The 25143-nt window shown below is 36.0% G+C and overlaps 1 protein-coding gene across 2 annotated transcripts; it reads left to right on the top strand.

Annotated features, from left to right (window-relative positions):
- The first annotated feature begins 10502 nt into the window (after positions 1-10502).
- LOC121321922 (glutaredoxin-3-like) lies at positions 10503-24708 on the top strand. Of its 2 annotated transcripts, XR_005950989.1 has the most exons (12): positions 10503-10577; positions 11751-11859; positions 14151-14225; positions 14619-14817; positions 18706-18878; positions 19159-19220; positions 19309-19366; positions 20073-20125; positions 21038-21077; positions 21551-21643; positions 22923-23593; positions 23630-24708. XR_005950989.1 is itself a non-coding variant. In XM_041261314.1 (11 exons), the coding sequence occupies exons 1-11, from the start codon at positions 10513-10515 to the stop codon at positions 22971-22973; spliced, it is 978 nt and encodes a 325-aa protein (XP_041117248.1). In that variant the 5' UTR covers positions 10503-10512; the 3' UTR covers positions 22974-24708. The 2 variants fall into 2 exon arrangements, 1 of the variants encoding a protein (XP_041117248.1); XM_041261314.1 differs by having other exon boundaries at positions 22923-24708.
- The last annotated feature ends 435 nt before the right edge of the window (positions 24709-25143 follow it).

Here is a 25143-nt window from a genome sequence, read left to right as displayed (position 1 = left end):
TTTTGTTCTAAGATGAATTGGTAATAGTATTGCCCTTTGTGTATAATTAATTAAATATTTAAAATAGGAACATATTAAAAGTAAAAAATGTACTGTTTTCAATCAAGTCTTGAATGTCTATACATATTTATGTATCTTTATACTTTTATAGTAATACAAAAGGCATCTTCTATATCCAAAGATTTTCAACCACAAACATTACAGGCAAAATGGTCATATGTGTTTCACTTTTTAATAATTAGAATTCAATATAATAAATCAGCAAGTGTTTCATCAGTTTGCTAAACACATATTTTAATATGCTACACAAACTTTCTAAAAACATAAACTTGCTGGGACAGATTTAAGTACATAGTTGCATATACTATAGTTGTCTTTCTTTTGTATCAAACTGGTCACCGCTGTGAACTGTATACTTGTACTTCATATTGTTTGAAAATAAAGCTTACCTGTCTTTCAGTCTAGACCTAGAATGAAAATGTAAATGTAAACAAACAAACAAACAAACAAAAAATAGGCTTGTGTGAACTTAAATACATACTTACCCCAAAATATTTTTGGGAGAAATCTGTAAGATTTTTTTGCAATAGAACAAAATTGTACCATCAATAAGAACATGAAATGTTGTCTTTGTGCATAGTCTTTTGTTCTACATCTTTGTAGTTTTCAAGTACTAAAGGGGGGGGGGGGAGACGGACGACGACTACATTTTAGAGAAAAAGGCTCCACGGGTATAAAGTTCCCATAGGGAACAATGATGGAAGTTTCATCTTGCAGTCCATGAGTGTAACTTTAACTGGAATATTGCTGATCAAAGACTCATAAACAAAGTAGGTGGAAATGCTGTAAGCGTATATGTGATCCAGTCAGGGGCACAGGCATAAAAGAAAAGGCCAAGGTTTAGGAAGTATAGAAGACACTTAGGGTAACCATAGAGCAAGAGTGTTAATTTGTATTTCCCATTTTGATGAAGTTAATATAAGAAAAGAAAAGGAAGGGTTATGAATTATGTTGTTTCAGATATTGTAATATATGTTCTCAGATGCACATTAAAATGTACAATGCTATCAACCTTGGCTTCTTTAACACAGGTTTTTGCTCACTGCTGAAAAAGGCTCAGTTGAGCATGCACTTTTACAGGGTTTGATTTAACAAACATCCATACTACAGAGGTATGGGAGATATAAAAGCTTGACCAACCTTGTACACCAAACCGTTTCAGAATTCAGTGTGATAACGTTTGCAGTAATTCACTTGGATGGGAAGGGGAGACACTCTCACAATCAATAATCAAAAGCTGTCAATCTAGCTTTCCACCCCCTGAAAATAAGTTTGTCCCAAGAGGATTGGCACTGTCTCTCCAAAACTGCAACCTATTACAATAATAGTGTTTAATGAACCCTTTATATACTGTATGTTATGTTATACCAGCTTGTATATTTTACACTGTTGAAAAGCCACCTCCCAATAATAAATATAGACTATGTACTGTTGTCTTTAAAGTCCTGAATTTTAACCTGAATATACTGGTTTGTATGGAGTTGAACAGGTCCTTTAAAAAAGCTGGGCATTAAAAGGGTTAAGATTGAAAATAATAACCATCTTATACATGTATGATTAATTATATGTTAATTAATTAATAACTTTAATGTTATGTATACTAACTAATCTCATATTTTAGACAATAAAGAAAACCATAAAAATTAGCAGGCATCTACTTCCACTGCATCCCCTGTTGACAGCTTTGATCACCCAGAGAAAATGAAGCATGGTGGATCTTTAATATTGTTCAATTAAGTTTAATCATACACAGCACAATACATTAATAAAAGTTATATATTTTATTAGTCTACCAAGTGAAAATTGAAACTTTCTGTCTTTGATCTCGCACACCCCGTGTTCTCCCTCAATACAACTTTAATAGCTATTGCCTCCAGAGATCAGTGGCAAGCCAGACCACTTATGAAAATGTCAAAGGGGTATGCACTTTTTTTTTTTTTTATAGGCGATATATATATATATATATATATATATATATATATATATATATATATATATATATATATATATATATATTCAAAATAAGCAGATGTACAATTATGCAGGCTAAAAAACCCAAAGGAAATCAACTGAAGACGCAATATCCAGAGCAGTGAAAGACAATTTCCAGAGAATTGGTCAGCGTGGCAGCACGCGGTTTCCATCACAGACTGAATGCGCATTATGAAGTGTCCTTTTGGGGGTCTTGATCTTCAAATATGAGTTTGAAGACTCTTTCCCTTTATTAGTTACTAAGCTTTTTATACTGGTACCATATTGCAGCTGGTTACAAGCCTAAGCTTTATTGTCTTACATTATTGAAAATCTTCATTCTCACAATCTTCATCTCCCCGAGGTCGAGCTTTTTCTGAGAATACATTCTCATTTCTCCATGTATAGTGGGAAGACGGTGAAGGTTGTGCCAGTAATACTTAAATCCATTTTAGTTGACTTACTACAAACCTCAACCTTTCCCAATTGCTAATCTTATGTTACATTTAATTCCCTGATAACTTCAAACATCTACTGCAATGAAACCAGTAATTAAAGGAGCACAGGTGGCAGCACAAGCTCTTCCAGTCAGGCTGAAACAAGACTGATAAACACAGCAGGCTATTAAAGGTGCTGGCATGTAATAAAAGCCTGCTTAGTTACCAAATAAATAAATCATTTAGAAATGCTGAAGTATACATTTAGTGTAATCTCAGCATTTTCTTCCCTCTACAGTATTTTGCATGAGTCTTTATCTGGAATCAGTATTTGTGAAATATCAGGTCTACGGATAAACACAGATAAGTAATACTTTTGATCCTTTCACAACGTTGGTTTACCACAAAACAAAAGTTGCAGTTGCCCATCAGCTTCGCTGAAATCTAATTGTCTTTGTTGAAATTTATTTATCAATTTATCAATTTCTCAACTGGCATGAATTCCCTTTAAGTTTAAAAATAATTAGGCCAGTTTTCAGGAATATTTGATAGGGCAAAATCCAGTCCTTGTTCATATCCATACTTTGCTTTCCCAGTTCTGAATAATATACATTTTCATATTCCATGAATTTTATTCCTTTAAGACAAATCTATTTAACAGATAAAGTGGTACCTGGGTCTACTAGTGAAATAAATAGGTGTTTTTAATTTTTTGCTAATGACCAGAAAGTTTCAATCTTGACAAAAACCTGTACTTATCTCCGCCCCCACGACACTATACAAATATTATCTTCACCTTTGATTTTGTGGTTCTTTACTTTTGAATTTAATTGATAATTGACTTGTTGAATTCCAATAACATGCTATTGAGATTACGCTATTACTTAGTTAAAATTGTCGCATTTTGATGAAAACATTACTGGTAAATGAAACAACCCAACAGCAGATACAATACTAAGTAATAGAAATGAAGATTTTGAATATACACGTCTAGATTTGCTCTTTTAACTGTCTGCATCTCATCAGATCTATATTATTTCTTCCAGGTAACTATGATAGAGTGGCCTGAGTTAGAAATTTGCTGCATTAGATTGTTGAAGACATATTAGAAAGAAAATCAAATTTTCTACAAACATCCATCTTGCATGTTTTAATATTAAGTCATTGGTATTTTAAAATCAAGTTTATTAGAAATATTCACAGCTGCTCATCTGTCTTGGTCAAAACCTTATTTTACATAGCAATGCAATACACATTTGATAAAAGGTTTCTCCTTGATATAGAGATGCCAAAACAGTTGGTATGAATTGAAAAAAACAAAAAGTTTCATGACGCCTTTCAAACAGCAAGGGAAAAAGATTACGGATAATACAATTTACCTAATATAGTACAACTTTGCACATGACAAAAAGTCCCTTATTTAATATGAAATTTGCATGTATTACATATTATTGGCAAATCTACCATTACCATGAATGAACACAAGATACATTTCTATGAATATGCACTAGATGACAAGAATCATCCTTTATCTTGTACACTTGTTTCTTTTCTTTGGCATTATCCATAACCTTTGTATTATTAAATACCTATCCAAGTTGAGCATGGATATAATACGAATATCACCATCTAGAATGCAGATCTCCTGCAAAAGGCAGCAAATTCTAAATTAAATCATCGGTATCAGGAAAAAGTAAACCCCACATGATTTACACCCACAGTATAAACCCTATGAAAATATATGTGACGTGAAGAATGTTTGTACATAGAGGTACCTCCCGAGATTCTGATAATTCCCCCCAAACAACTTTTGCAAACAAATGTGCTTGAAGTTTCATTGCAATTGGACAAGCAGTTCTCTAGATACACAAAGAAATATTTACACAAGATACTGACAATCAGTCGCCTCCATTATATCCCTGTTGCCATGGATATGCATCCCATCTCTAGATAAGAAAACATGAACCATGTAAGCAGTTTCAACTCAAAATACTGCATTAGTTCATTATCTCACAATGCTTTAGAACTTTAAACACCCTAGCAACCATGGCCCTTTCTACACTGCAAGGAGTTATAAGCTAATTCTACATTTAACCTTGAGGTCCCAGGTCACGATCAAGGTAATTTTTTGATAGAGCATATATGGGTTTCTAAATGTGTTGTATAGTAAGCATAATCCTATGTGCACTGTAAGGAGTTATAAGCTAGTTTTACATTTTAACTTAGAGGTCAGAGGTCGCAGGCAAGGTCATTTTTGGATGGAGCACATATAGTTTCCTGTGTTCCATAGTAACCATTAACCTAACTGCACTTTGTAAGGCGTTACATTTGACCAAAGATTTTGAAAGTTTTTTAAAGAATTGCATCAAGTGGCCGTATTGCTTTGTGCACAAACATGATTTTTAAAAAAGTCAATTGTATTGACACAGATGATGCTTGTCAACTCTAGAAGTTAATCAAATAAACCATTTTACAACTGAAGAGGTTTTAAATGTAAGCATGAAACGTAGGTCTGGCCACCATCTTGTTTTATATTCCATATCTTAATTCCATTGTCCCCAGGACGATGCCTACCAAGCTAAGAGTTAGTGAGCTAAACAGTTTGCGAACAGAAGCAGTTTGATGTTTGGGAGCGTTTTGGCGAATTTGGTGGCAGCCACTTTGATAGTAAAATTTATCATAGCAACTTCTGCTTCACAAACGAAGCGGGTTTGGTTGCTGATGACGCATGCCAAGTTTCATATCAATCGGTTCACAAGAAGATTTTGAAAGGTTTTTCCAAAAAATGCGTCAGGCCGCCATCTTGGTTGATGCAGAAGCGCATTTTTTACACAGGATGATACATGTTAATTGGGTACACCGCGTGTGAACAGGAGCAGTTTAAATTTTTGGATGGAAAAACCGACATAATAAAAATAAAAAATTACAACAGGCTTCAAGCCATAATAATAATTTGAATGTCAAATCAATTCGAAATGTGCATCATATAAACACACCTGTAAAAATAACGACACACCACACTGAATAATCTTTTTTTTTTTTGTTGTTTAATAAAATTACTGAGAATAGTAAATTAGGCCTGCATACTTTGTATGCAAAATATACCAGAGCAGGAACATTAAAAAAAAAAAAAATAAAACAATCTCTACTATAAAAAAAACAGACTACAACTTCATTATTGTTGATTTTTCTACATATAATTATACATTAGAACCAGATGTTTTGTAGTAACAAACCAAGAACAGTCCATGTAGTACCATAAAAATCAGTGTCTGAAATTAAACAAAATATACACACTTGTATTTAATAAGGCAACGTTTCCTTAACAAGGAAAATAGCAGTCGATTATCATTAATTTAAATCAATTATGCATTGTTAAACTGCAATGTCTATTCTTTAAAATAAAACAATGGGTAACCCTGAGTCTGGCAAGTATGTTAATATTCTAAAAAAATATTACTAATAAAAACATGCTGCAAGTTTGGAGTGGTGTAGTGATAAGGTATTTACATTAAATACTCAATATGAAATCTCTAAATAATGTGAGCTTCAGATTAATTTTGCTTCATACTGTATTTCACATTGTATTCCACTTCCGACAGTACAACTGCACCCTCTTCATGCAAGAGACAACACTGATGATCCAGTCATTTCTGCTACAATCACACTGGTGTTATCTCTCAGAAGTCCATAATATGGTTAATATGACCCTGTAAAGAGAAATATTAAACTGTATAAATACAGGTTTGGTGGAATTTTAAAAAAGCCAATGTTTTACTTGACACTAGCACAAGATAAACATTTCAAACTTGCACCTGCTTCATGAAATTAAGCTAAATAAGTATTAGATCAAACAAACAAACACAGGAATAAATAAATTAACTAATTATATTCTAATAGGCACAGAATTGTACTTGCCCATCAACTAAAGGTTTTGAGAAATATGACATGCTTTTTATCACTCTGAAGTTTTGTCCAATATTTAAAGACATCACATCTCTGTACTTAAGGATTAATAAAGCAAGTGTTGCCATATACTAATTAAGTGATAGTGCACGTCAATGATGGCTCTACAGTTTGATAGTTGACTGCGACGGGAGTTATGTGTCCTGAGCTGAAGGCAATAACGAAAGTCAAAGTCAACTATCGCACTGTACAGCCATCATCGCCATTAGAAAATTTTACCATGTTTTTTTGGATAAAGAAAACAAACACCTTAAAACCTAGATTCACCTTGAACTTTGCTGAGTAAAGACATTCTAAAAAAATAGTTTTTAAATAAAAGAACAAGGATGACATACATAGAGAAAAACAATGAGCTTTTACTCAGTGAATCGATTATTACTTTGTATTAACTTGTTAGGGTTTTAAACCCGTATTTATAATCAGGGCATTGCCTAAGGAATGAAAGGAGCAATTACTGAACAGTCCGAGTAAGATGGAGTCTTAACTACCAAGACAATCTCATTAAATACCACTCTAAAATGCCTCATAACTCAACATGTTTCTACTGTCAGCCAAAGCGGCTGTCTCCTGAATCATATGAACGGAGCAATATTACTGAACTGCGTGGTCAGGCTGCAGAGGCTGGGCTCTTTCCCTCAGCGCATTTTCATTAATGTTTCCATATTTTTGAGGGCAAGTGGCCGTGCACCACTGTGGGTTGCGTTAATCATTTATTATTATTTTTCCATTCATGGTTTGGCGGCCTCGTCTTTTGGGAGGAGGTGGCCCACAGCCACTTCCTATCTGCAGCACTGGGACGCATGATATCGTCCATGTTTTTCCTAGCCGGCCTTACGCAGGTAGCTGTCAAGCACCCACTGATGAGGCCTCCGGTCAAATTTATCATTCGCTCGAGCCCCGAGTGCCCATCAGTCACCGGGAACAGTGCACCCATCGCAGCTCATTAAACCATCGTCAACTGCAAACTAATAAAATCAACACACTGCGGATTCTCCGTGCTGAAAGAAAAGGCCAGCACTTGCACGGATTGATTTTTAATTTGATTCACAGTTTGTGCTCAGACGTTCCACCGGGCATTTACCGTCTACTGGAGACCACTAGAGCTGGAAGCTGATTGGCTGATGGAACTGAATTGTTTTCCAGTGCTCAATAAATGGCTGTAACAGAATCTCCATTGAATAAAGTAGTTTTTGCAAACAATAGTGTAACCATCAAATCAACTAATGGAGTAAATAAAACAGAATTACTTACAGATTCTCCAGCCATGCATCGTAGGCAGGGCTGCACTGAACCACTTCCAGTGGCGTACACCTGGTCAAATACAATAATAACCATTCTTAGAAACACAAGTGTATGTAGTTCCCTTATTAAAAATAAAGCCTGCCACATCTGTGAAGTAAGCATTTCATAGCGCACTTTAAAATTTCAACATAATGGCATTTAAACTGATTAGAGTAGCCATATAAATATTCTAACTAAAAACTCAATGATCCATCCTATTTTACACAATGATGGAATGTTCTCACAAGTTCTCACAAAACGGATAAGCACTTCTAGTTTCTGATACGCTCAATAACCAAGTTTGAAATCTATTGTTATAGCATGCCATTAAAATGGACACTGTACATTTCTGTATTTTCATAATATTTACAATTCATAAAGAGTACTCCTAAACACAAAGGTGCTTTGAAAAATGACCATTCGGTATGTGCACCTGGAAATGTTGTCCCTTCTGCAATGTGGATTTTGTAAATTTGTATATATAGAGGTTTTCAAACTACTAACTCACAGCTGGGCAGAAATTGAAGTTAACCATTTCAGAAATTCAGCTTTTAACCATTTAAGGTGCATGTGTCCCACAAATAAAAACAATGCTTCATTTGTTATTTTTGCAATGAGATGCACAAAACAGGTTTACAATGTACTGACAGGCTGGATCTGGTCATCTAAATGGTCAGTTTTCTACTTTAAAAAGAAACCAGCTGACCTGATGCTCAATTCCTTGTGTACAGACAGGGGCATCAAACTCAATTCCTGGCAGGCCACAGTGTCTTCTGGCTTTCATTCAACCCATGCTCTCAATTGGTCTAATTATTTAACTAAACAAATATAACACTTCCTTCCATGTCTCAAAATGTTTTATAGGTATGTACCTTGAACCAAGTGCATTTTTTAAATCAACTGTAAAAGACAGTGACAAAACATTAAATGTCCAATTTAACACATTAGATTTTTGTTAATTGAAAACTAGAAGACCATGTCACCCTTACAATTGCTAATGGTCTATTTAAAATAGGGCCCAAAACCCACTCACTCGTGATTCAGAATAGTGGTCAGTGAGTTGTAAACTTTAAATTTTAAACTTTTTCTGTTAAGTGCATGTTTAACCTACATTGAAAATATTACCAGCCACAAATAAGGTACAAACATAAGCTACTTGGAATAAGCATGTGCACGGTAATCATTTCCATACCATACTAGAATGTTGGTTTCTCTGAGGGTCATTGCTGCTTACTGGCTGTTGGGTGTTCCAGGTATCCATCGGGCATTCCCCCAACTGGACACTAGCAGCGGCATTATCAAACTGAATGCAGCTTTCCAATCCACCACAAAACCGTTTCTGAAAAAAATGAATACAGTTTAACAGAAGTGCGTTTTCTTCCCAACCCAGTTATCATACAAGCACACCTGCAAATCTAAAATTACTCAGTTGTTAACAGTACCCTTTGACATCTGATGACTCGCTTATTGTAGAACAAAGACCAAAGTTGTTTTTTCTTTTTTTTTTTTTTATTGTTTTATTGATAGTTTATCTATCCACAAAATAATGTGCACTATAACGCAGTAAATACAGCGCGTGCAAAGCAATGTATCCCACATCTGTATAACACAGAAAAATTATTTAATGAACTTGTGTACCTTGAAGTTGAATTTCAAGTTGAAAACAATAGTATAGACTTAAACACGTCCCCAACACTGCAGTCAGCAGCAGGTTTGTGGTACTGTTAACAATGCAACGAATTAGTACTAGTATCGATACAATACTCACTGTCGGCTGATTCAAATTCTCCCACTTTCCAAGTTTTTCAACTTCATGGCGCCGCTTGTTCTGAACCGAGACCATGCAGTCCATCGAAACGGCCATGAAATGTGCAAAAAAATATTTTCTTAATCGAATTTTTTCAGTCCACTTAATTGAGGGAAGGAAGAAGCAACACTTTGCTGACCCTGAAACGAAGACTCGCTGCCTTTACAAACAACGTAATCAAATATTATTTTTGCTTATGCAATCATGAGGCATTTATTCTTTTTTCCTGTATCAATTCCTGCAGCTTTTGTTATCCTCTGCCATGCACTAGCAAAGCGCGTTTTCTTCTTCTTTCTAATACTTTTAGCTCTTCTTTTCCTGGAACTCGTTCTCGCGCTCAGGCCGCTGACCGGCCAATGAAAAGAAGTGCATACGGCGAGTGACGACATCACGTTCAAAAGATCAAGAGCAACACCCCTCCCCCAAACCAAAGGGAGCAGACATGTTTGTGAGGGGCAAAGACAGAGTATGCAAGAACACCAAATGTGCAGACCTTCATGGGGATTCAAGTTAATAGAAAGCATAGTGGTGGTGAATGTGCATGCCTTTGTTTTGGTTTAAATAAAGCCGTTGCTATTTTAAGAAAAAACATGTCTCTGTCGATCCCTCCCCATGACAAAACACCATAATAAAACAAGTAATGACACGCGATAGAGAGAACTCTGCGAGGAAAACGCAATTAGAACCACAGTTTATGCCATATCTGGATCTATTAGTTAATTCCAGTCTTGTTCGGGTCAGGGGTTCAAACAAAATACAGTGTTAAAGGTATATGCGATTTGTTTTAATATCTGAATTCAGAGTATTCCAGCTTTTTCTGCAGATTTCGTTAGCTGACCTGCAGCGCCACACAAAGTCACACAAGAAAGTTGTGTTTATTCGGTGTTCAGATTGTTTTAGGTTGTGTTTCATTTTGCCAGCTGAAGTAATGCATGTGGTGTTGCCAGTGTTTGATTGCTCGACTGTGCTCGATTGTTTAGGTCTTTCAGCATGGCGAACTTGGCGGAAGCTACTTCTTCTCCGCAATTTGAGAAACTGCTGCAGGACGCTGGCAAGTACGTTCCAAACAAACAAACAAACAAATATATATATATATATATATATATATATATATATATATATATATATAACGTGTTTGTATTTAAAGCGGTTGGGATTATGTATCTAACACGATGGGGACTAAATGCAGTATGGCTGTCAGTCTGTTTGAGTCCTGCATCTTCGTACAACTGTCTATACTGCAAACAGTACGGCATCATTAGACAGCAGTACAGAATCACATTTTACACCCGTGTTGTGGTTTTGCTCAGGAGATATATAAATCATTAGTAGTTTAAAGACTCAACTCATTACGTGTACATTATACACACATTAAAAAGCTCAAGGAGGTACCTATTCCGGTTTGTATTTTTTAGGCCTCAAAACTGACTGTGCGTGAAGATCATGTTATTTGCCCCCCTCCCCACCCCCCCCAAAAAAAGGACCATTTTTTATTTCATGTATTTAACACCATATCTGATACATGCAATTTCATATTGGTTGATAGAAATGTTATTAAAACCCTAACCACGAGTAAACGACAGGCTTGTGCCCTATTCTGCGTCTTCACCAACGGTATATCTTTTTTTTTTTCTTACACAAGACATGTTGCAGTTGGGCCCATAATCTTTATGTACAGGTGTTCCAATATTTCTCTGTGTACCTGACAGATTTGCATTACCTTGATTCATGGCGTTATACCGATCGACAATGCAGGCGCATTATTTCCAAATGTATTCTATTAGACAGCAAGTACAGGATGGCATTTGTATTGGCTTCATTGTATTAACAATGTATTGTATTGCTAACGTAGAACAACAGTCATGTGTGTGTAGCTAGTATAAAAAAAAAACTTCTGCTTGGTTTGAAAAAATGCAGTAAGCGGCTTGGTCCCATAGTACTGTTGGAGTTAAAAAAATAAAAAAAATAAATAAATAAAAGGATGAAAGCTAGTAGCAATAGACTGTAAGCCCACTGAGACTTGGAATGCAGTTCAGCCCAGAGCTGTTGAGTCCCTCTGCAACAGGATAGCAAACCAAACCTAAAAAACAACACCAATACAGTGTTGCTTATCAAATGGAACATTATAGTATAGACAGTGTATGCCAGACAATAGACAAAAAGTAAACTTCTAGTCCGTATACCTGTGCTTATTTGAAACATTGCATTGTGTTTGTTTTAACTTCTAGGTCCCTTGTAGTTGTCCATTTCCTGGCACCATGGGCTCCGCAGTGTACTCAAATGAACGATGTTATGGCAGAACTAGCAAAGGAGAATGCCCAGGTCACGTTCGTTAAGGTATGTAGCTAGCTAAACAGTGAAAGCAGGTGAACTGGTCTATGAAGTTCAAAATTGTTTCTCATGTGGACGAAATGTCGTGGTTTTTTTCATCCACTGGGCAACCTGACCATGTTAAAATCTGATCAGCCAACACTTTCAGATTGGTTTTGTAACTTAGTATGAACACAGGTCACTGATTGATTTATTTTTTTTTTTTTTTTTTGCAAGGTCAGCTTGATAGAAGCATGAGTCTAACTGTATAATTTATCATCCTAATAGATTTTCTTTTTTCCCCTCTTTCTAACCTTGAACCCTTCCTACTTCCTATTCAAAACTCCATAAAAACACTCAACTGCCCCAGAGGACTTGACTCCATGGGCCACTAGCTCTCTCTGACCTTCCCTTTCAATTCTATCTCATTATCTTCAGATTGAGGCAAACGCATGACATAAAATATATCGTAAGGATCCATGCTGTCCTACAGTAACAGACACCCCCTTGGTGGTAATAGTAGTTTTGAGAATCCACTGATTTGTCATGTCAGCCTTATCGAGGCTATGCACATAAATACCCTTAAGCTGCTCATTTGTAGCATCTTAACATTTCCATTAGCTACAATGTGGCTTCTTGGCGAAATTATTTCCTTTGTCACAGTTTTCATTTAGCTTCTACCATGTTTCCAGCCCTGTAGTGCCTAAACGTGCCTGCTGGGTCCACTCTTACTTTTATAAGTACAGTTGGCACTGCCTAATCAGGATATTGATAATCGGGATTTGTGCTTAAATGGGATACAACTCTGGTTCTTCCCAGTGTTATTTATGTCGTTTATTTGTGACGTCACTTTGTTTAAATGGGGATTTTCAAATGGTGAACGGAGATCGCTTTTCAGAGCAGGACGTGCTCATGAAGCACAGTGGCATGTGTCAACATCCCTGATTTCTCACCTTGTGATAAGATGTCATTATTCTTTTCATTTCATGTATAAATAAAAAAAAAAAAAAAAAGCAATTCATTGTGTTTAGCAATGTAAACAATTGACTGGTATTTTAAATTCAGTATTTAACATTTAGTCAATGTGATTTCAATTTTTTTTTCTTTTCATTTAGAAACAAGAAAGTGTGACTAAGGTAGCCTCAAATGTCTCACGTTTAACTGGAACAGCCGCTTATTCTGGATATTTTTACATGTCCTATGGCATCCTGATAAACCAGTGCCGACTGTACAAGTTATTGTGCAGTATTGCATCATACACCCCCCCTTTGCCTTTCTGTTTGTTAACGATGCAAATTATGTTGCCAGGCTAATTAATCTAGTAATTAATGTATTCCTTTTTTTCCTCGCATTACTAAAAGACACAGTATAAAAAGACACATCAACTTTGTGGCATTTTAACTTTCATCTACCAAAGAATGCAGAGTGGCAGTCTATTAAAAAACATGAACAGACTCAAATGGTATAAACACCTCCTCTAAATTTAATATCAAATTGTATTGCTCAAGGAACAATAAGTATCTCAAGAACTATCCATTGGACAGCCCTGGATTAAATTAAGTTCAATATTCATGAAATTCTTCTAGACTGCTGTTGGTTTCTTTAACAATGACCCTAAAACAGTGTCATGCATATAAACCTTTATTTTGTTCAACTCTAAAAAATAATGAATAGGGCAGGTTGTGTCCAGTAAAATATGACTTAAAGAGTTATGTAGCAGACATTATTAAGTTACAACACAAAGTCCTATGTTTGCTTTATAATTGCTAGGGCTTGTCTGTGTGTGTCAGTTATGATGTACTGGTCCATGGATTTTGTCAATAGGGGGAAACTGCTAAATTTGCTAGAGGGAAAAAATAAGTGCTGTAATCATGACATAACTGGGGTCAGTGATTTATGGATTTCAATATCTCGTAGCTAAATACGATTGCAAATGCACTGGGTCTGTAGTGCATCAAAATGTTCATGCCTTGCCTGAAGGCATTTCTTGAAATGTGCAGTAAACTAAAAACCTCTGAACCCGTTTTGACATTGCACTGACTGCAGGTAGGGCACGGCGGTGTCAAACAAGCACAAAGGACATGTGCAAGGACTTTTTGGATAATTCAATACAGTAATACCGGTAGAGCCATTATCTTCCAATTAAATATGTATAAGACAATAGATGAATCTGCATTACTGAAGATAGCCAGCCAGGCTTTTCATTAAAGACAATAATAATAATAATCGGCATATCAGTACTTTTCAGTGATAACAATATGACTGACATGAAAACTGTAGTTAAGTTAACTTGGCAGTTCTGTTTCCTTTTCAAACAGCTTGAAGCAGAAGCTGTGCCTGAGGTATCCGAGAAATATGAAATCAGTTCTGTTCCAACATTTTTGTTCTTTAAGGTAAGTGTAGGAAACAGTAGCTATTCTGAATATTACCACAAATAACAGCAGTGTGGTTTATTTAATGGAGTTTACACACTATGGTGTTGTCTTTCTATACATCAAAATAAAAGGTTAAGCTTAAAATAATATACTGTACAAATCTATCTATAATGGCTCTCTAAAAATGGTGACACACCCCCCATATCAAGGTTCCCAAGTGAAAGATTTGTTGATCTCAGCTCAACCATGCAGCAGGTCTGCGTCACCAAATCAGGATACAATACATTAGAAATAGTTGAGGCAGTCGTACCTGCGATTAGGATTAAGAAATACAATTGGAACCGTGTGTCGGAAGTGCTATGTGATATATATATATATATATTTTTTTTTTTCCAATTCCATTGTTAACAGAATAATCAGAAGGTTGATAGATTAGATGGTGCCAATGCTCCGGAGCTGACCAAGAAGGTTCATCGCCATTCCAGTGCTGCAGTCCCCATGGGAACGGGTGTAGCTGCTAAAGAGGATCTAAACGGGAGGCTGAAGAAGCTGGTGAATGCAGCACCCTGCATGCTGTTCATGAAGGGATCACCCCAGGATCCCCGCTGTGGTAAATATAGCTTATTCACTTATTTATTAAGCGAGGACCATCGAAACCCCTCAGGGCACGGATTTAATTTAATATTGTAGACCCAGTAGGTTATTTCAGCTGTAATTTATTTTTAGGTTTTGGCACGGGGAATTTAAATTTTTTATTTTTTATCTCTGCACTTAAAAACACATCATCGCTATTATACACCATTACGTTATCTAAAATGTGTTTTATTCTCTTTCTTTTGCTTTTTATTCTTGGGTATTTGAATAAATCGTGACAATGTTCTTATTTACTTTGCTCTTTTCTGCGGTAGTCTCCAAGGTTGCCGTATTGATGGAATGTTTTTCTTTCAGCTTAAATAAGTTCCATTTCACTCACTGCAGTAATCAAAAGCTGTAGAGTACCGTGACATATCCTCCGGCAACGAAACAGTCTGATTAGTTATAGAGGTTGTGATGGAGTGTAATATAGAATACCATATGTGTACGCTTGTGTTGACCAGTTTTTTAATAGAATAAAAAAAGAACAATTACATACCTACCAGGTAATAAAATATTGGCACGCAAAGCACACCTGTTTTCACTCGAATAGCTAAGCATTATGTGCTTCTGTATCAGTTCACTCAAATTTTTGTCCTGTCAGTGTATAATCACCTGACTTAGGAAACTAATACTATATTTAAAAAACTTTACATTGCTTGCTATAGTCATGAATTCTCCACAGAATCTAGTGTGCCACATTCTGTATCATGCTGTTGAACCCAGAGACCCTAGAGGCCATAGTTTTCCATTCACAAACTCAAAAAGCATTGTGTGGGTGTTTTTAACTTTTATTATGTCTTTATTTTTTTGCTATGGAATGGAAATTCACCATTTAAGTCCACTCGTGCAAAATTAAACTTATGTCAAGCAATATTTCAGTTAGCTTTACTTGAATTCCATTCATACAACAGTTTATCCTATAAGATAAAAAAAAAATAAAAAACCCTATTAAAAATTAAAACATTTGCAAATAGGGTACTTTGTGCTATCATAAAATCAACATTATCATCACACATGGGTGTAACAAAAAGGGTGCGTCTCCCAGTAGCGTTTTTTAAAAAATCTTGTTCAGTATTGTTTGTTTTCTATTTATTGCAATAGAAGCAATAGAGTAATGTCAGATATGAATGGTAGTGTATGGCGGGTATGAGGAAAATATCCTGTAAACTGGAATCAGCAATACACAGTGTTGCTTATCAAATGGAACATTATAGTATAGACAGTGTATGCCGAAGAGATGGGAGCCTCAATCTAGGATGTAAATTACAAACTAATGTACACACACGGGGTAAGCACATTTTGTTTTGTGGTAGTACATTTCTGAAAGAAAATGCAATATAAACTATGTACAGAACAGTAGTCCTTCTGAAGTTCTTATAGGTGGTTTTGTTGTTTTATTTTTAGTTCAATTGTAATTCCAGCACTCAAACCCATACAAATAATAAACAAAAAAAATGTGCTTACTATCTATGAGAAGGTTTTTTTTCGGTTTTGCTTGCAGAGAAATTACAAACAAGCAAGTTACAGTGAGAAGAAGAATAACCGAGTCAGATATATTGAGTTTATACAGAGATCAAGCTGATATTCTGAGGTCATTTTTGATCCAGAAAAACATCTACGTCACACTCTTGGATTTAACTGTCACACCAGCATTGTCCCGCCCCTTGACAACCTATACACGCTCCTGATTCGTTGGTACAGTACTCCCCTGACCTTTCAACTTCCACCTAATAGGCTCTTGTTAAGTGTCACCGATAAATGTACTGTAGTCAAAGTAGGTTAGCCACACACTGCTACATACAGGTAGGCTACCATATTACAGAATATTAGCAACCGCAATACTTCTAAAATGTCATAAATCATGTAATAAAATATTTCAGCATTTGAAAATCGTAGTATTATTAATAAAGGTTGCCCTCTTTTAAGCTGTGGCGCCAAATTTAAGTAATACGGTACTTGCTTTTAAATAAAAAAGAGCTGTTACTTTTTTTGCAGTAATGCAATATTCAACCGAATAAGTAATAACTTGTAATATTACATAACTAAAACCCATTATAACCTAAGATGTACTGGATTACACTGTTTTGGGCTGCTGCTGAGTTTTTAATTATGCGTAGTGTTTAATATAGGTGTATATATTTCACTTGGTTGGCCTCTGAATGATGTAGAATCTTCTTTCAAAATGTTTGCACAGCGGTATATTTTGACTGTTGTTTTGTTAAGAATGAAAGCTTCAGCGCTGCTTATCCTGAAGCACAGTGTCTGCAGCGTGCACCCCTGACCCTTAAAAACAAACCCCACTGATCAATCTTCCAGGTCTGCTTGTTGTTGCCTACAGCCAGAGCAAGCAGCTGGACTGGTTGTTTGCCTGGTGTGGTAACAGAAACAAATGAATATATTGGCAGCTGAATAACCATCAGCATCCAGCCTCTAGCTGTTTTATAATGAATTCCCAGATGAATGGCAAATATCAGAGGCAGTATTTTACTGCAGGCTCTACACGAAGCAAACACTTCACCCGACTTGAGAGAACGAAAAAAAAAAAAAATCTATCTATATATACACTATATGTTGGGTCCAGACAACACAAATATAAATAAAACACATCAGTTTACATCATAGATGAAGACAAGGGCATGCTGAGGCTTATTTAACAATGAAACCCCATAGCAAATGCTTTTTTACCCCACAGGCTGTAACACCACCGAAGCTGCTGTATGAAGATGATCAAAGTTATATTTTCTTTTTAGCATAGCATGTTTTCTGCAACATGAAAACAAGGAATCAGTGTACCTGTCAGTAAGACTACTTTTTTGAGTATAAGGAAGGGATCCATTGGGGAGGGGTTGGGGGGGGGGGGCATTCTAAACAAATATAGACAATGCTATACAATAAGTTGACATTGTTTTTGGAGAATGTAATACAATAAAATTCAGAGGGTCAACATTGATTTCACAATTTGAGAATTTGAGTCTCAGAAGAGCAGCCACCTTTAGCAAATATTATTTAGGCTATTTCATTTATATTTTTTGGTTAACCGAGTGACCCTTGATCAGTAGCAATGTTCTTTGAGTTTCTAATGTAACCAAAATAAGATTATCGGTAGGAAGCACTAATAATCGTCACTTTTTGAAAGAAGCACCGCATGCATTTTATTTTTAATAAAATGGAAAGAGAATAATTATACAAAAAATAAAAATTTTTTTCTCTTATTAATATAAAAATATATACTATATAAAATATATATATATATATATATATATATATATATATATATATATATATATAAAATTATTATAAAAATTAGGGGAACATCTTTTTTTGTGACTTCGTAAATTTTTAACTGAAAGAGGTCCACCGTCCACCACTAAGGTGGTGATGAGAAACCTAACGTGGATTACAATAAATATGGAAAAAAGATAATAATTATAATAACACGTTGTTGTTTATTTAATTATTTTAAATCTGATAGGCTCTGCATAATTTCTTCGTTGTCCCTCAAATAGCCCTCTTATACAACTGGTAAATAATAGCATCTGTGTAATAATATGTATCTGTGCAGCAAATCCAAGTCCAATAAAACAAAATGTGGCCACTGTTTGAAGAGAATGGCAATCTATGCTACTTTCAGAGTTAGTTTACCAGCAACAAATAAACTTACTTAAAAAAAAAAGCAAGTAATGTGTTACTAAATTGAAAACAAAGTGCACTTAACCGATGCATGCACAGTATAGCTAGTTTAATGAAACATCGCCACTAAGCAGTTGATATAGTACCATATTCAGAGCCAGCTTTAACTTTTGTACAATTTTTAGCAAGAGCTGGACAGCGTAAACAACGTGAATTGTATTTTTCTCTGAAGGATTCAGCAGACAGATAGTGGAGCTCTTCAAGCAGCACAGCATTCAGTACAGCAGCTTTGACATCCTGTCGGACGAGGAGGTTCGGCAGGGGCTGAAAACTTTCTCCAACTGGCCCACATACCCGCAGGTGTACGTCAATGGAGAACTGGTTGGGGGGTTGGATATTGTAAAGGTGCGTATGGGCTGGGTACATTTATAGATCCAATTTGTTTTTTATGTGTTAATTTCCTTGTTTTGTTCATTTTCAAAAGCTCTGTATTCCCACTGAGGGGGTTCCTACTTCAAGAAATAAGGACCCCTGCTGTGGAAGGTGGGCTGGCATGGCCAAAGGCTTCCTTATGGCTAATGTTCTATCGTTTTTACACAGTATACAACTGAGGGAAGGAACTGGCTGTACTTGGCTGAAATTCTAGCCCAAGTCTAGTTCTGAGCTATTTTTATTTTTCTTCTAGGAACTCGCAGAATCAGGAGAACTGGAGAATACCTGTCCAAAAGCAGTTACACTTGAAAACAGGTGAGGAAATGATTTTAATGTATGTTTTTGTAAATAAATCTGTTGATTGTTGTAAATATCTAATCGGGCCTGTTGTTTCGTTTATTAGGCTAAAGTCACTGATCTGTAAAAACAACGTAATGTTGTTTATGAAAGGAAATAAAGAGGTAAGAATCACTTTTTTATCATAAAGTTAGAATTAGTTTATTTTTAGTGTTACTGAGTGGTTTTGTTTGAATCGGGTTTTACTGTTTAAATTGCAGACCTGTGACAAGTAACAGAAATTCATTGCATTTTTTTTTAGGCTTTAGAACTGTGATAGTCACACATGACAAAAAGTTTAAACAGCTGACAACACAATCAAGAGGGTGCTGATTTGAGGTGATGAGTCTGCAACGTGCTTAAAATTGTTCTGTTCAAATTGGATTTTCTAAATCTGCCTATGGGGGGGAAATGCAGTATTATTTTGTAAAATATTTCGTTGAGGTAGAAGAACAGGAGCAGCTATTCAAAATAAACAAGGAAGGACAGTCAGTGACATTCATTGTCACCACTGCTGTAAATATTAAAGCTATCAGAAACATGAAAAAGTAAATCAGCATGATCTACACCCAGTGTATCTACAAATGTAAGCTTGACATGGAGACGGAGGGTAATCTCAATAACTTGCTGAAGAATGTTCACACCAAGTTCCTTCACAGTTGAAATCGCAAACTTGCTCTTCATAATTAGTTACCTGTAGGAGAGAACTCTGTAGAGGTTAGCTACACAACCTTGACTTTTCTGTCCTTTGCATTCACAGGTTTTGTAATGCTCCCATCTTTTATATTTTTGTGTGATTTTGTTCATACTTTTGCTTGTTTGTTTATTCAGATGGCTAAATGTGGATTCAGTCGGCAGATGATAGACATGTTGAACAGCACTGGGTACGTTTTTATCTTGATTTTTATAGCAAAGAAATACACACAATGTCCCTAGATAATGCTCCATTAGAAATGGATGTATTTCAATGGAACGTATGTATACAATGCGCTATATCAGGGGTCCAATCCTGGTCCTCGGGGGCCGATGTCCCTCCTGGTTTTTGGTCCATTTGTACCCTAAATTAATTAATTGGACCAACTGAGCTTCCAATAAGCACTTACTTGGTCCAATTAGGTAGTTTTGGGTACAGTTGGAACAAAAACCAGGAGGGACACCAGCCCTCCAGGACCAAGAGTGGAGACCCCATTTGTCATTGCAGGTGATAACCTAATTCCATTGTGTTTCCAGACCAAATGGAACACATTTGAGGGAGGTGTTTCCCTTGTGGTTGGTGGTTCGTGATACATAAACTTATGCCTCGTTTCCAGTGCCTGGTGCTACAGGTTTTGGCTGCCCACAGCTAGCCACTGAAATCGAAAGAGTGTTTCAGGGCATTTTTCCAAACCTGCCCAACCTTGCAAATTCTTGCTGTGCATCAAACATCACTGGGGGGTTGTGGGATAGTATTGTGTGTTTAGAACAAAGCAGTCCACATGTTTCCTCAAGGTCTTAAACAAAGAGCTTAAACACCTCTTGGCTACTTGGTGACGCTCTTCCTTTGTAGATCCTTCCAGTTTGGCTACATCAAGTAAGAGATACAAAACCTGGCAAGAGAGCTGCACTCAGCCACATGGACCTTGCTATCTACTTAACAAATCTTTACTTAATGAAAGTTTTAATGTATATCAGTTTCTGTTTTATAGATCTATGTATTTATTTACCGTGTCTTGGCTTTAAAATCCATGCCACCACCTCCTATCATTCATTATGGCCAAGCCACTAATTGATTTTAAGTTTCATTGTCTTTTTTTCAGTGTTGAATATGATACTTTTGACATACTGCAAGATGAGGAAGTAAGTTATAATTTGATATTTTAAAATATATTTTATTATACTGTACTTTAAAGGTAGCTACAAAAACTGATGTTTTTGCAATTTTCTCATTTTGTCTTTTCTGGGTAAACATTATAAGTCTTTAGAATACATTTTATTTTTAAATAAGGTTATTGATCTGGATTCAGAGTGAACGTATTTCACTGCAGTAGCAGATAAACGAGTGGTCTTTTTACTTTTAAGAATAGTAATAAAACACATCACACAATGTTATGCTTTAAAGGTAGGAAAATAACAATAATGCTGCATAGCCATCATTACAGATACTGTATGTCCTGTGTTTAGTATATGAGAAGCTTAGGTGTAAAAATAAAAAATCTCAAACAAACAGCTTAGCAGTGTGCGGCTGGTCTGCATTCCTGCACTGTGGATAGTTGGTGTTTTTCAGTGAATGTAATGTTTCAAAACATTAATGCTGTTGCACTCTTTAACAGGTTAGACAAGGTCTGAAAACATTTTCCAACTGGCCAACATACCCTCAGCTTTATGTAAAAGGTGAACTCATTGGAGGACATGATATAGTGAAGGTATTGCATCAATCCTTTTACATCTGAAAAAGCATGGATGGGTTTGTTAAAATATTCTATAATGTTATACATAATAAGTGTCTCATACTGTACAAGACAGCCGTCTGGACAGACAAGAAGATCTTGTACTAATAGTATAAAGTATAAAGAATTTTCTTGTACCATAACAGACAGGGACAGCTATACTTCTGTGCTATTTATTTTTCATACAGGAAACGTAAAACATACAGTGCTGTGCAAAAGACATGTTGCATTTTTCTACTCTGATGCACTGTGAGCATCAACAGTTTACTCAAAGCCTCCACTAGTGTTTTCTACTATAACAACCTTGACATGCATGAAGAAGGAAAAGCATTGAGTGAAATAGCTTGCATCACTTGATTTTCAAGGTGTGGTATCTGAAGCATAATCAACAAGTACAGAGAAACATCATCTGTAATTGACAAACCCAGGACTGGAAGACCCAAAAAGCTATCTAACAAGGATGAGCAATACTTGAAGATAATATCCTTAAGAAATTGAAAGAAGACAAGCATTGAATTGACAACAAAACTGGCAGAAGGCACTAGTGGAGGCTTTGAGTAAGTTGTTGATGCTCATAGTGCATTAGAGTAGAAAAAAAGCAACATGCCTAAGACTTTTGCACAGCAGTGTATGTGTGAATAATTTGTTGTTCGTTGGCAAATAATCTTTTTTTCAGTGACCCAATTCCTATTATGAAATCTGCAATACCTTCTATTCCCCAACAGATGGCTATAAAGTTGTACCCCATTAAACCCAATGAGAGTCATTCTACCAGCCAGTCTTTCTGCGCAATCTTGCTCTAATCAGGGTCACTTTTGGGGTTTCTGAAAATCCAGCTCACTTTCACCTTCAGATAAGACGCTCTAGTGTTCCTCAGTGGTTAGGAAACTGAACTAAATGAAACCGAACATCCTAATGAATGAAACCCTTGCTTATTTTGAGAGCAAAATGTAATCTACATCAACATTTGCTGATTACTGTCAAGGGGTTGTCATTTTCAGATCTCGGGACAGATTCCAGTGCTTGTATTTATCCAACCAGATCCTAAAGTTTCTTAAGCATGCATCGGGGTAGGGGGGGGGGGGGGGGGCGAACTCTATGATCTATATAAATGAAGTCACAGCAAGAGCAGCGGGTTTAATATGAGTTAAAGGGGTTGCAATCATTGAAAGTGCTGGTGGCACAGGAAGTTAAAGTGTTTCAGGTACGGCTGTATATAAGCATTACTTTTGTGTTTTTTTTTCTATTTTTGCAGGAACTTAAAGAAAGCGGTGATCTAGAGTCAGTTTTGAAAGGAGAAAACTAATCGTCAGTGACATCACAGAATGAACTGCAGGAGATTCCAGAATTTACTCCATAGTCAATATCATAGAAGTCGGGCTGGACATTTAATTGCGTGTCTCATTTTTCTTTTTCAGATTAATTTCTGAAAAGGAGTTGCATTCTAAACTCAAGATTAGTGCTAATCGTGGTCTGTGAAATCAGCCGATTTAAGATGAATTTTTTTTTTAACCCTAACCACAATAAAAGTGTGTGGTTTTGCGTTTGAGTTTGTCTAGTATTTGTCTATTGCTAATTAGGGGGGGCATGAAACGGCTGTTTTTGAAGAGTGTTAAAGATAGTCGTCGTTGTATTTAAAATAAAGACCCCCCCCACCCCCCTCCAAAAAAAAAAACAAACCAAAAAAACACGATGGAGTCTGGTGTGTTTGCTGCAGAAGTCTGGAGGGATGACTGGCACTATGCCTATGGCAGTGTTATGCAATTAGCCGTTTTCAAATACCTATTCATGCTGCAGTAAGCACACCTGCACTCGAGTAAATACACTTTCTGGGCCCAAAGGACAAAGGCACATTGTCTATAAGGAATAAAATCCTTTAAATGGCATACAACTAGGAAGAAACAACTTGGTTGCAGCTAGAAGCAGGTTCCGAGCAATCCCTGCTAGTTTCAAGCCTCTCAGAAAATGTGCCCTTGTGCTTGTTGATAAATAGGGCCATACGTCTAGATTATATATTATATGTGACTTCTTTCTAAAGTTAATATTTAACAAAACACAGTACTTAACAGATATGAAAGATTTAGACAAACACTTATTTAAGTTGACAAGAGGTCCATATGACGTCTAATTGTTCAGGTCAGTAGTGAAAGCTAGGAAGTTTGTCTTCGGATTCTGACACATGACCACAAGATGGTGTCATTTTCCCATATTCCTAAAATGCAATGGCTTTCATGAGGCATTGTGCTTTTTCATACACAGTGTGCTTTGGGTATTCTAGATACTAACATTTGGCTTGGTGGTAGATACGACTATACATTTTAAGTCTTAAGCTTCATTTAGTATATATTTAGCACTGTTGAGTATTTCATGGTTATGGATGATTAATTTTTTAAACAAAACTTGAGACAACTTTCAGCACATATTAAAGTGTTAGAGAACTATTAGACTGAACTGAAAGCTGAAATGGAGCTATCGGCTTTTCAGACAAGGAAGGTGCTAACAAATAACAGGGAATTTTTCTTTCAATTTGTATTTTTTTAACCCTGTATGTGCAAAAAGCATGATCCTTTATATGTTTGTGTTTATCTGCACCAATACCAGTAGTATGCCAATGTGTAATCCTAATTATCCTTTATGAAGTGTAATTATGGTGTGCCAAGTGATAGTACTTTGGTGTCTGAATGATGAAAACAGGAGATTGCAAGTGCAAACGCCAACCTTCGTTGAGTAGCTTTGGAATTTAAAGTTAGGTACACAGCCACACATGCATATTAAGAGATTCGAAAGAGATTAGAAATCTGCTGCTATTCTGAACAAAAGCCTAATAGATCCAAGATGGAATTCTGCTGCTTTTACAGACACTAGTATTTTATCTAGACACTAGTATGCTTTTATAATGTAGGGTTAATGCTCCAGACAGTCCTAACTTCATACAGAATGCTCACTGACCTGTATAATACTCTCTGTGTCCTATATAATACATCCAGTAAACCTGTCACTCAAACTTTCTTTAGAAAATAAATGTTTATTTCAGAACATCATCCTTTCACGTACTTGTTTGAATTGATTTAATGTTCCTCTTGCTGAGAAACAACAAAAAAGTGGGAACAGCTGCATCTGGAGTGAAGAGACCTGGAAATAAGCAGATGCGTCATCTCTAAAGCTTTTTATTCAATGTTTAACCTTAAAAGTTTTGACAAGGAAGGCCATCATGCCGTATGGGGGTGGGGGTTATTGACTGGTTTGATTATTATTTTTTGTTTTATAAAAGTAAGCAATTGGGTGTGACCTATATAGTTATGTCAACAGAGGAGTTAACAGGTACTTTTTAAGCTGCAGGGCTATGATACAACTATAAAAACATAAAATGCCTCAATTTATAACATCTAGAAAACCACTGTTTTTAATTAGCATTGGTGAGTAAAATGGTGTTTGCTTTACTAGACTTTTTTAATTATCTGGGCAAACACATACCT

This window comes from Polyodon spathula, chromosome 10, assembly GCF_017654505.1.
Source record: "Polyodon spathula isolate WHYD16114869_AA chromosome 10, ASM1765450v1, whole genome shotgun sequence".
Classification (NCBI taxonomy): domain Eukaryota; kingdom Metazoa; phylum Chordata; class Actinopteri; order Acipenseriformes; family Polyodontidae; genus Polyodon; species Polyodon spathula.
This window is presented reverse-complemented; position numbering and strand designations above follow the sequence as displayed.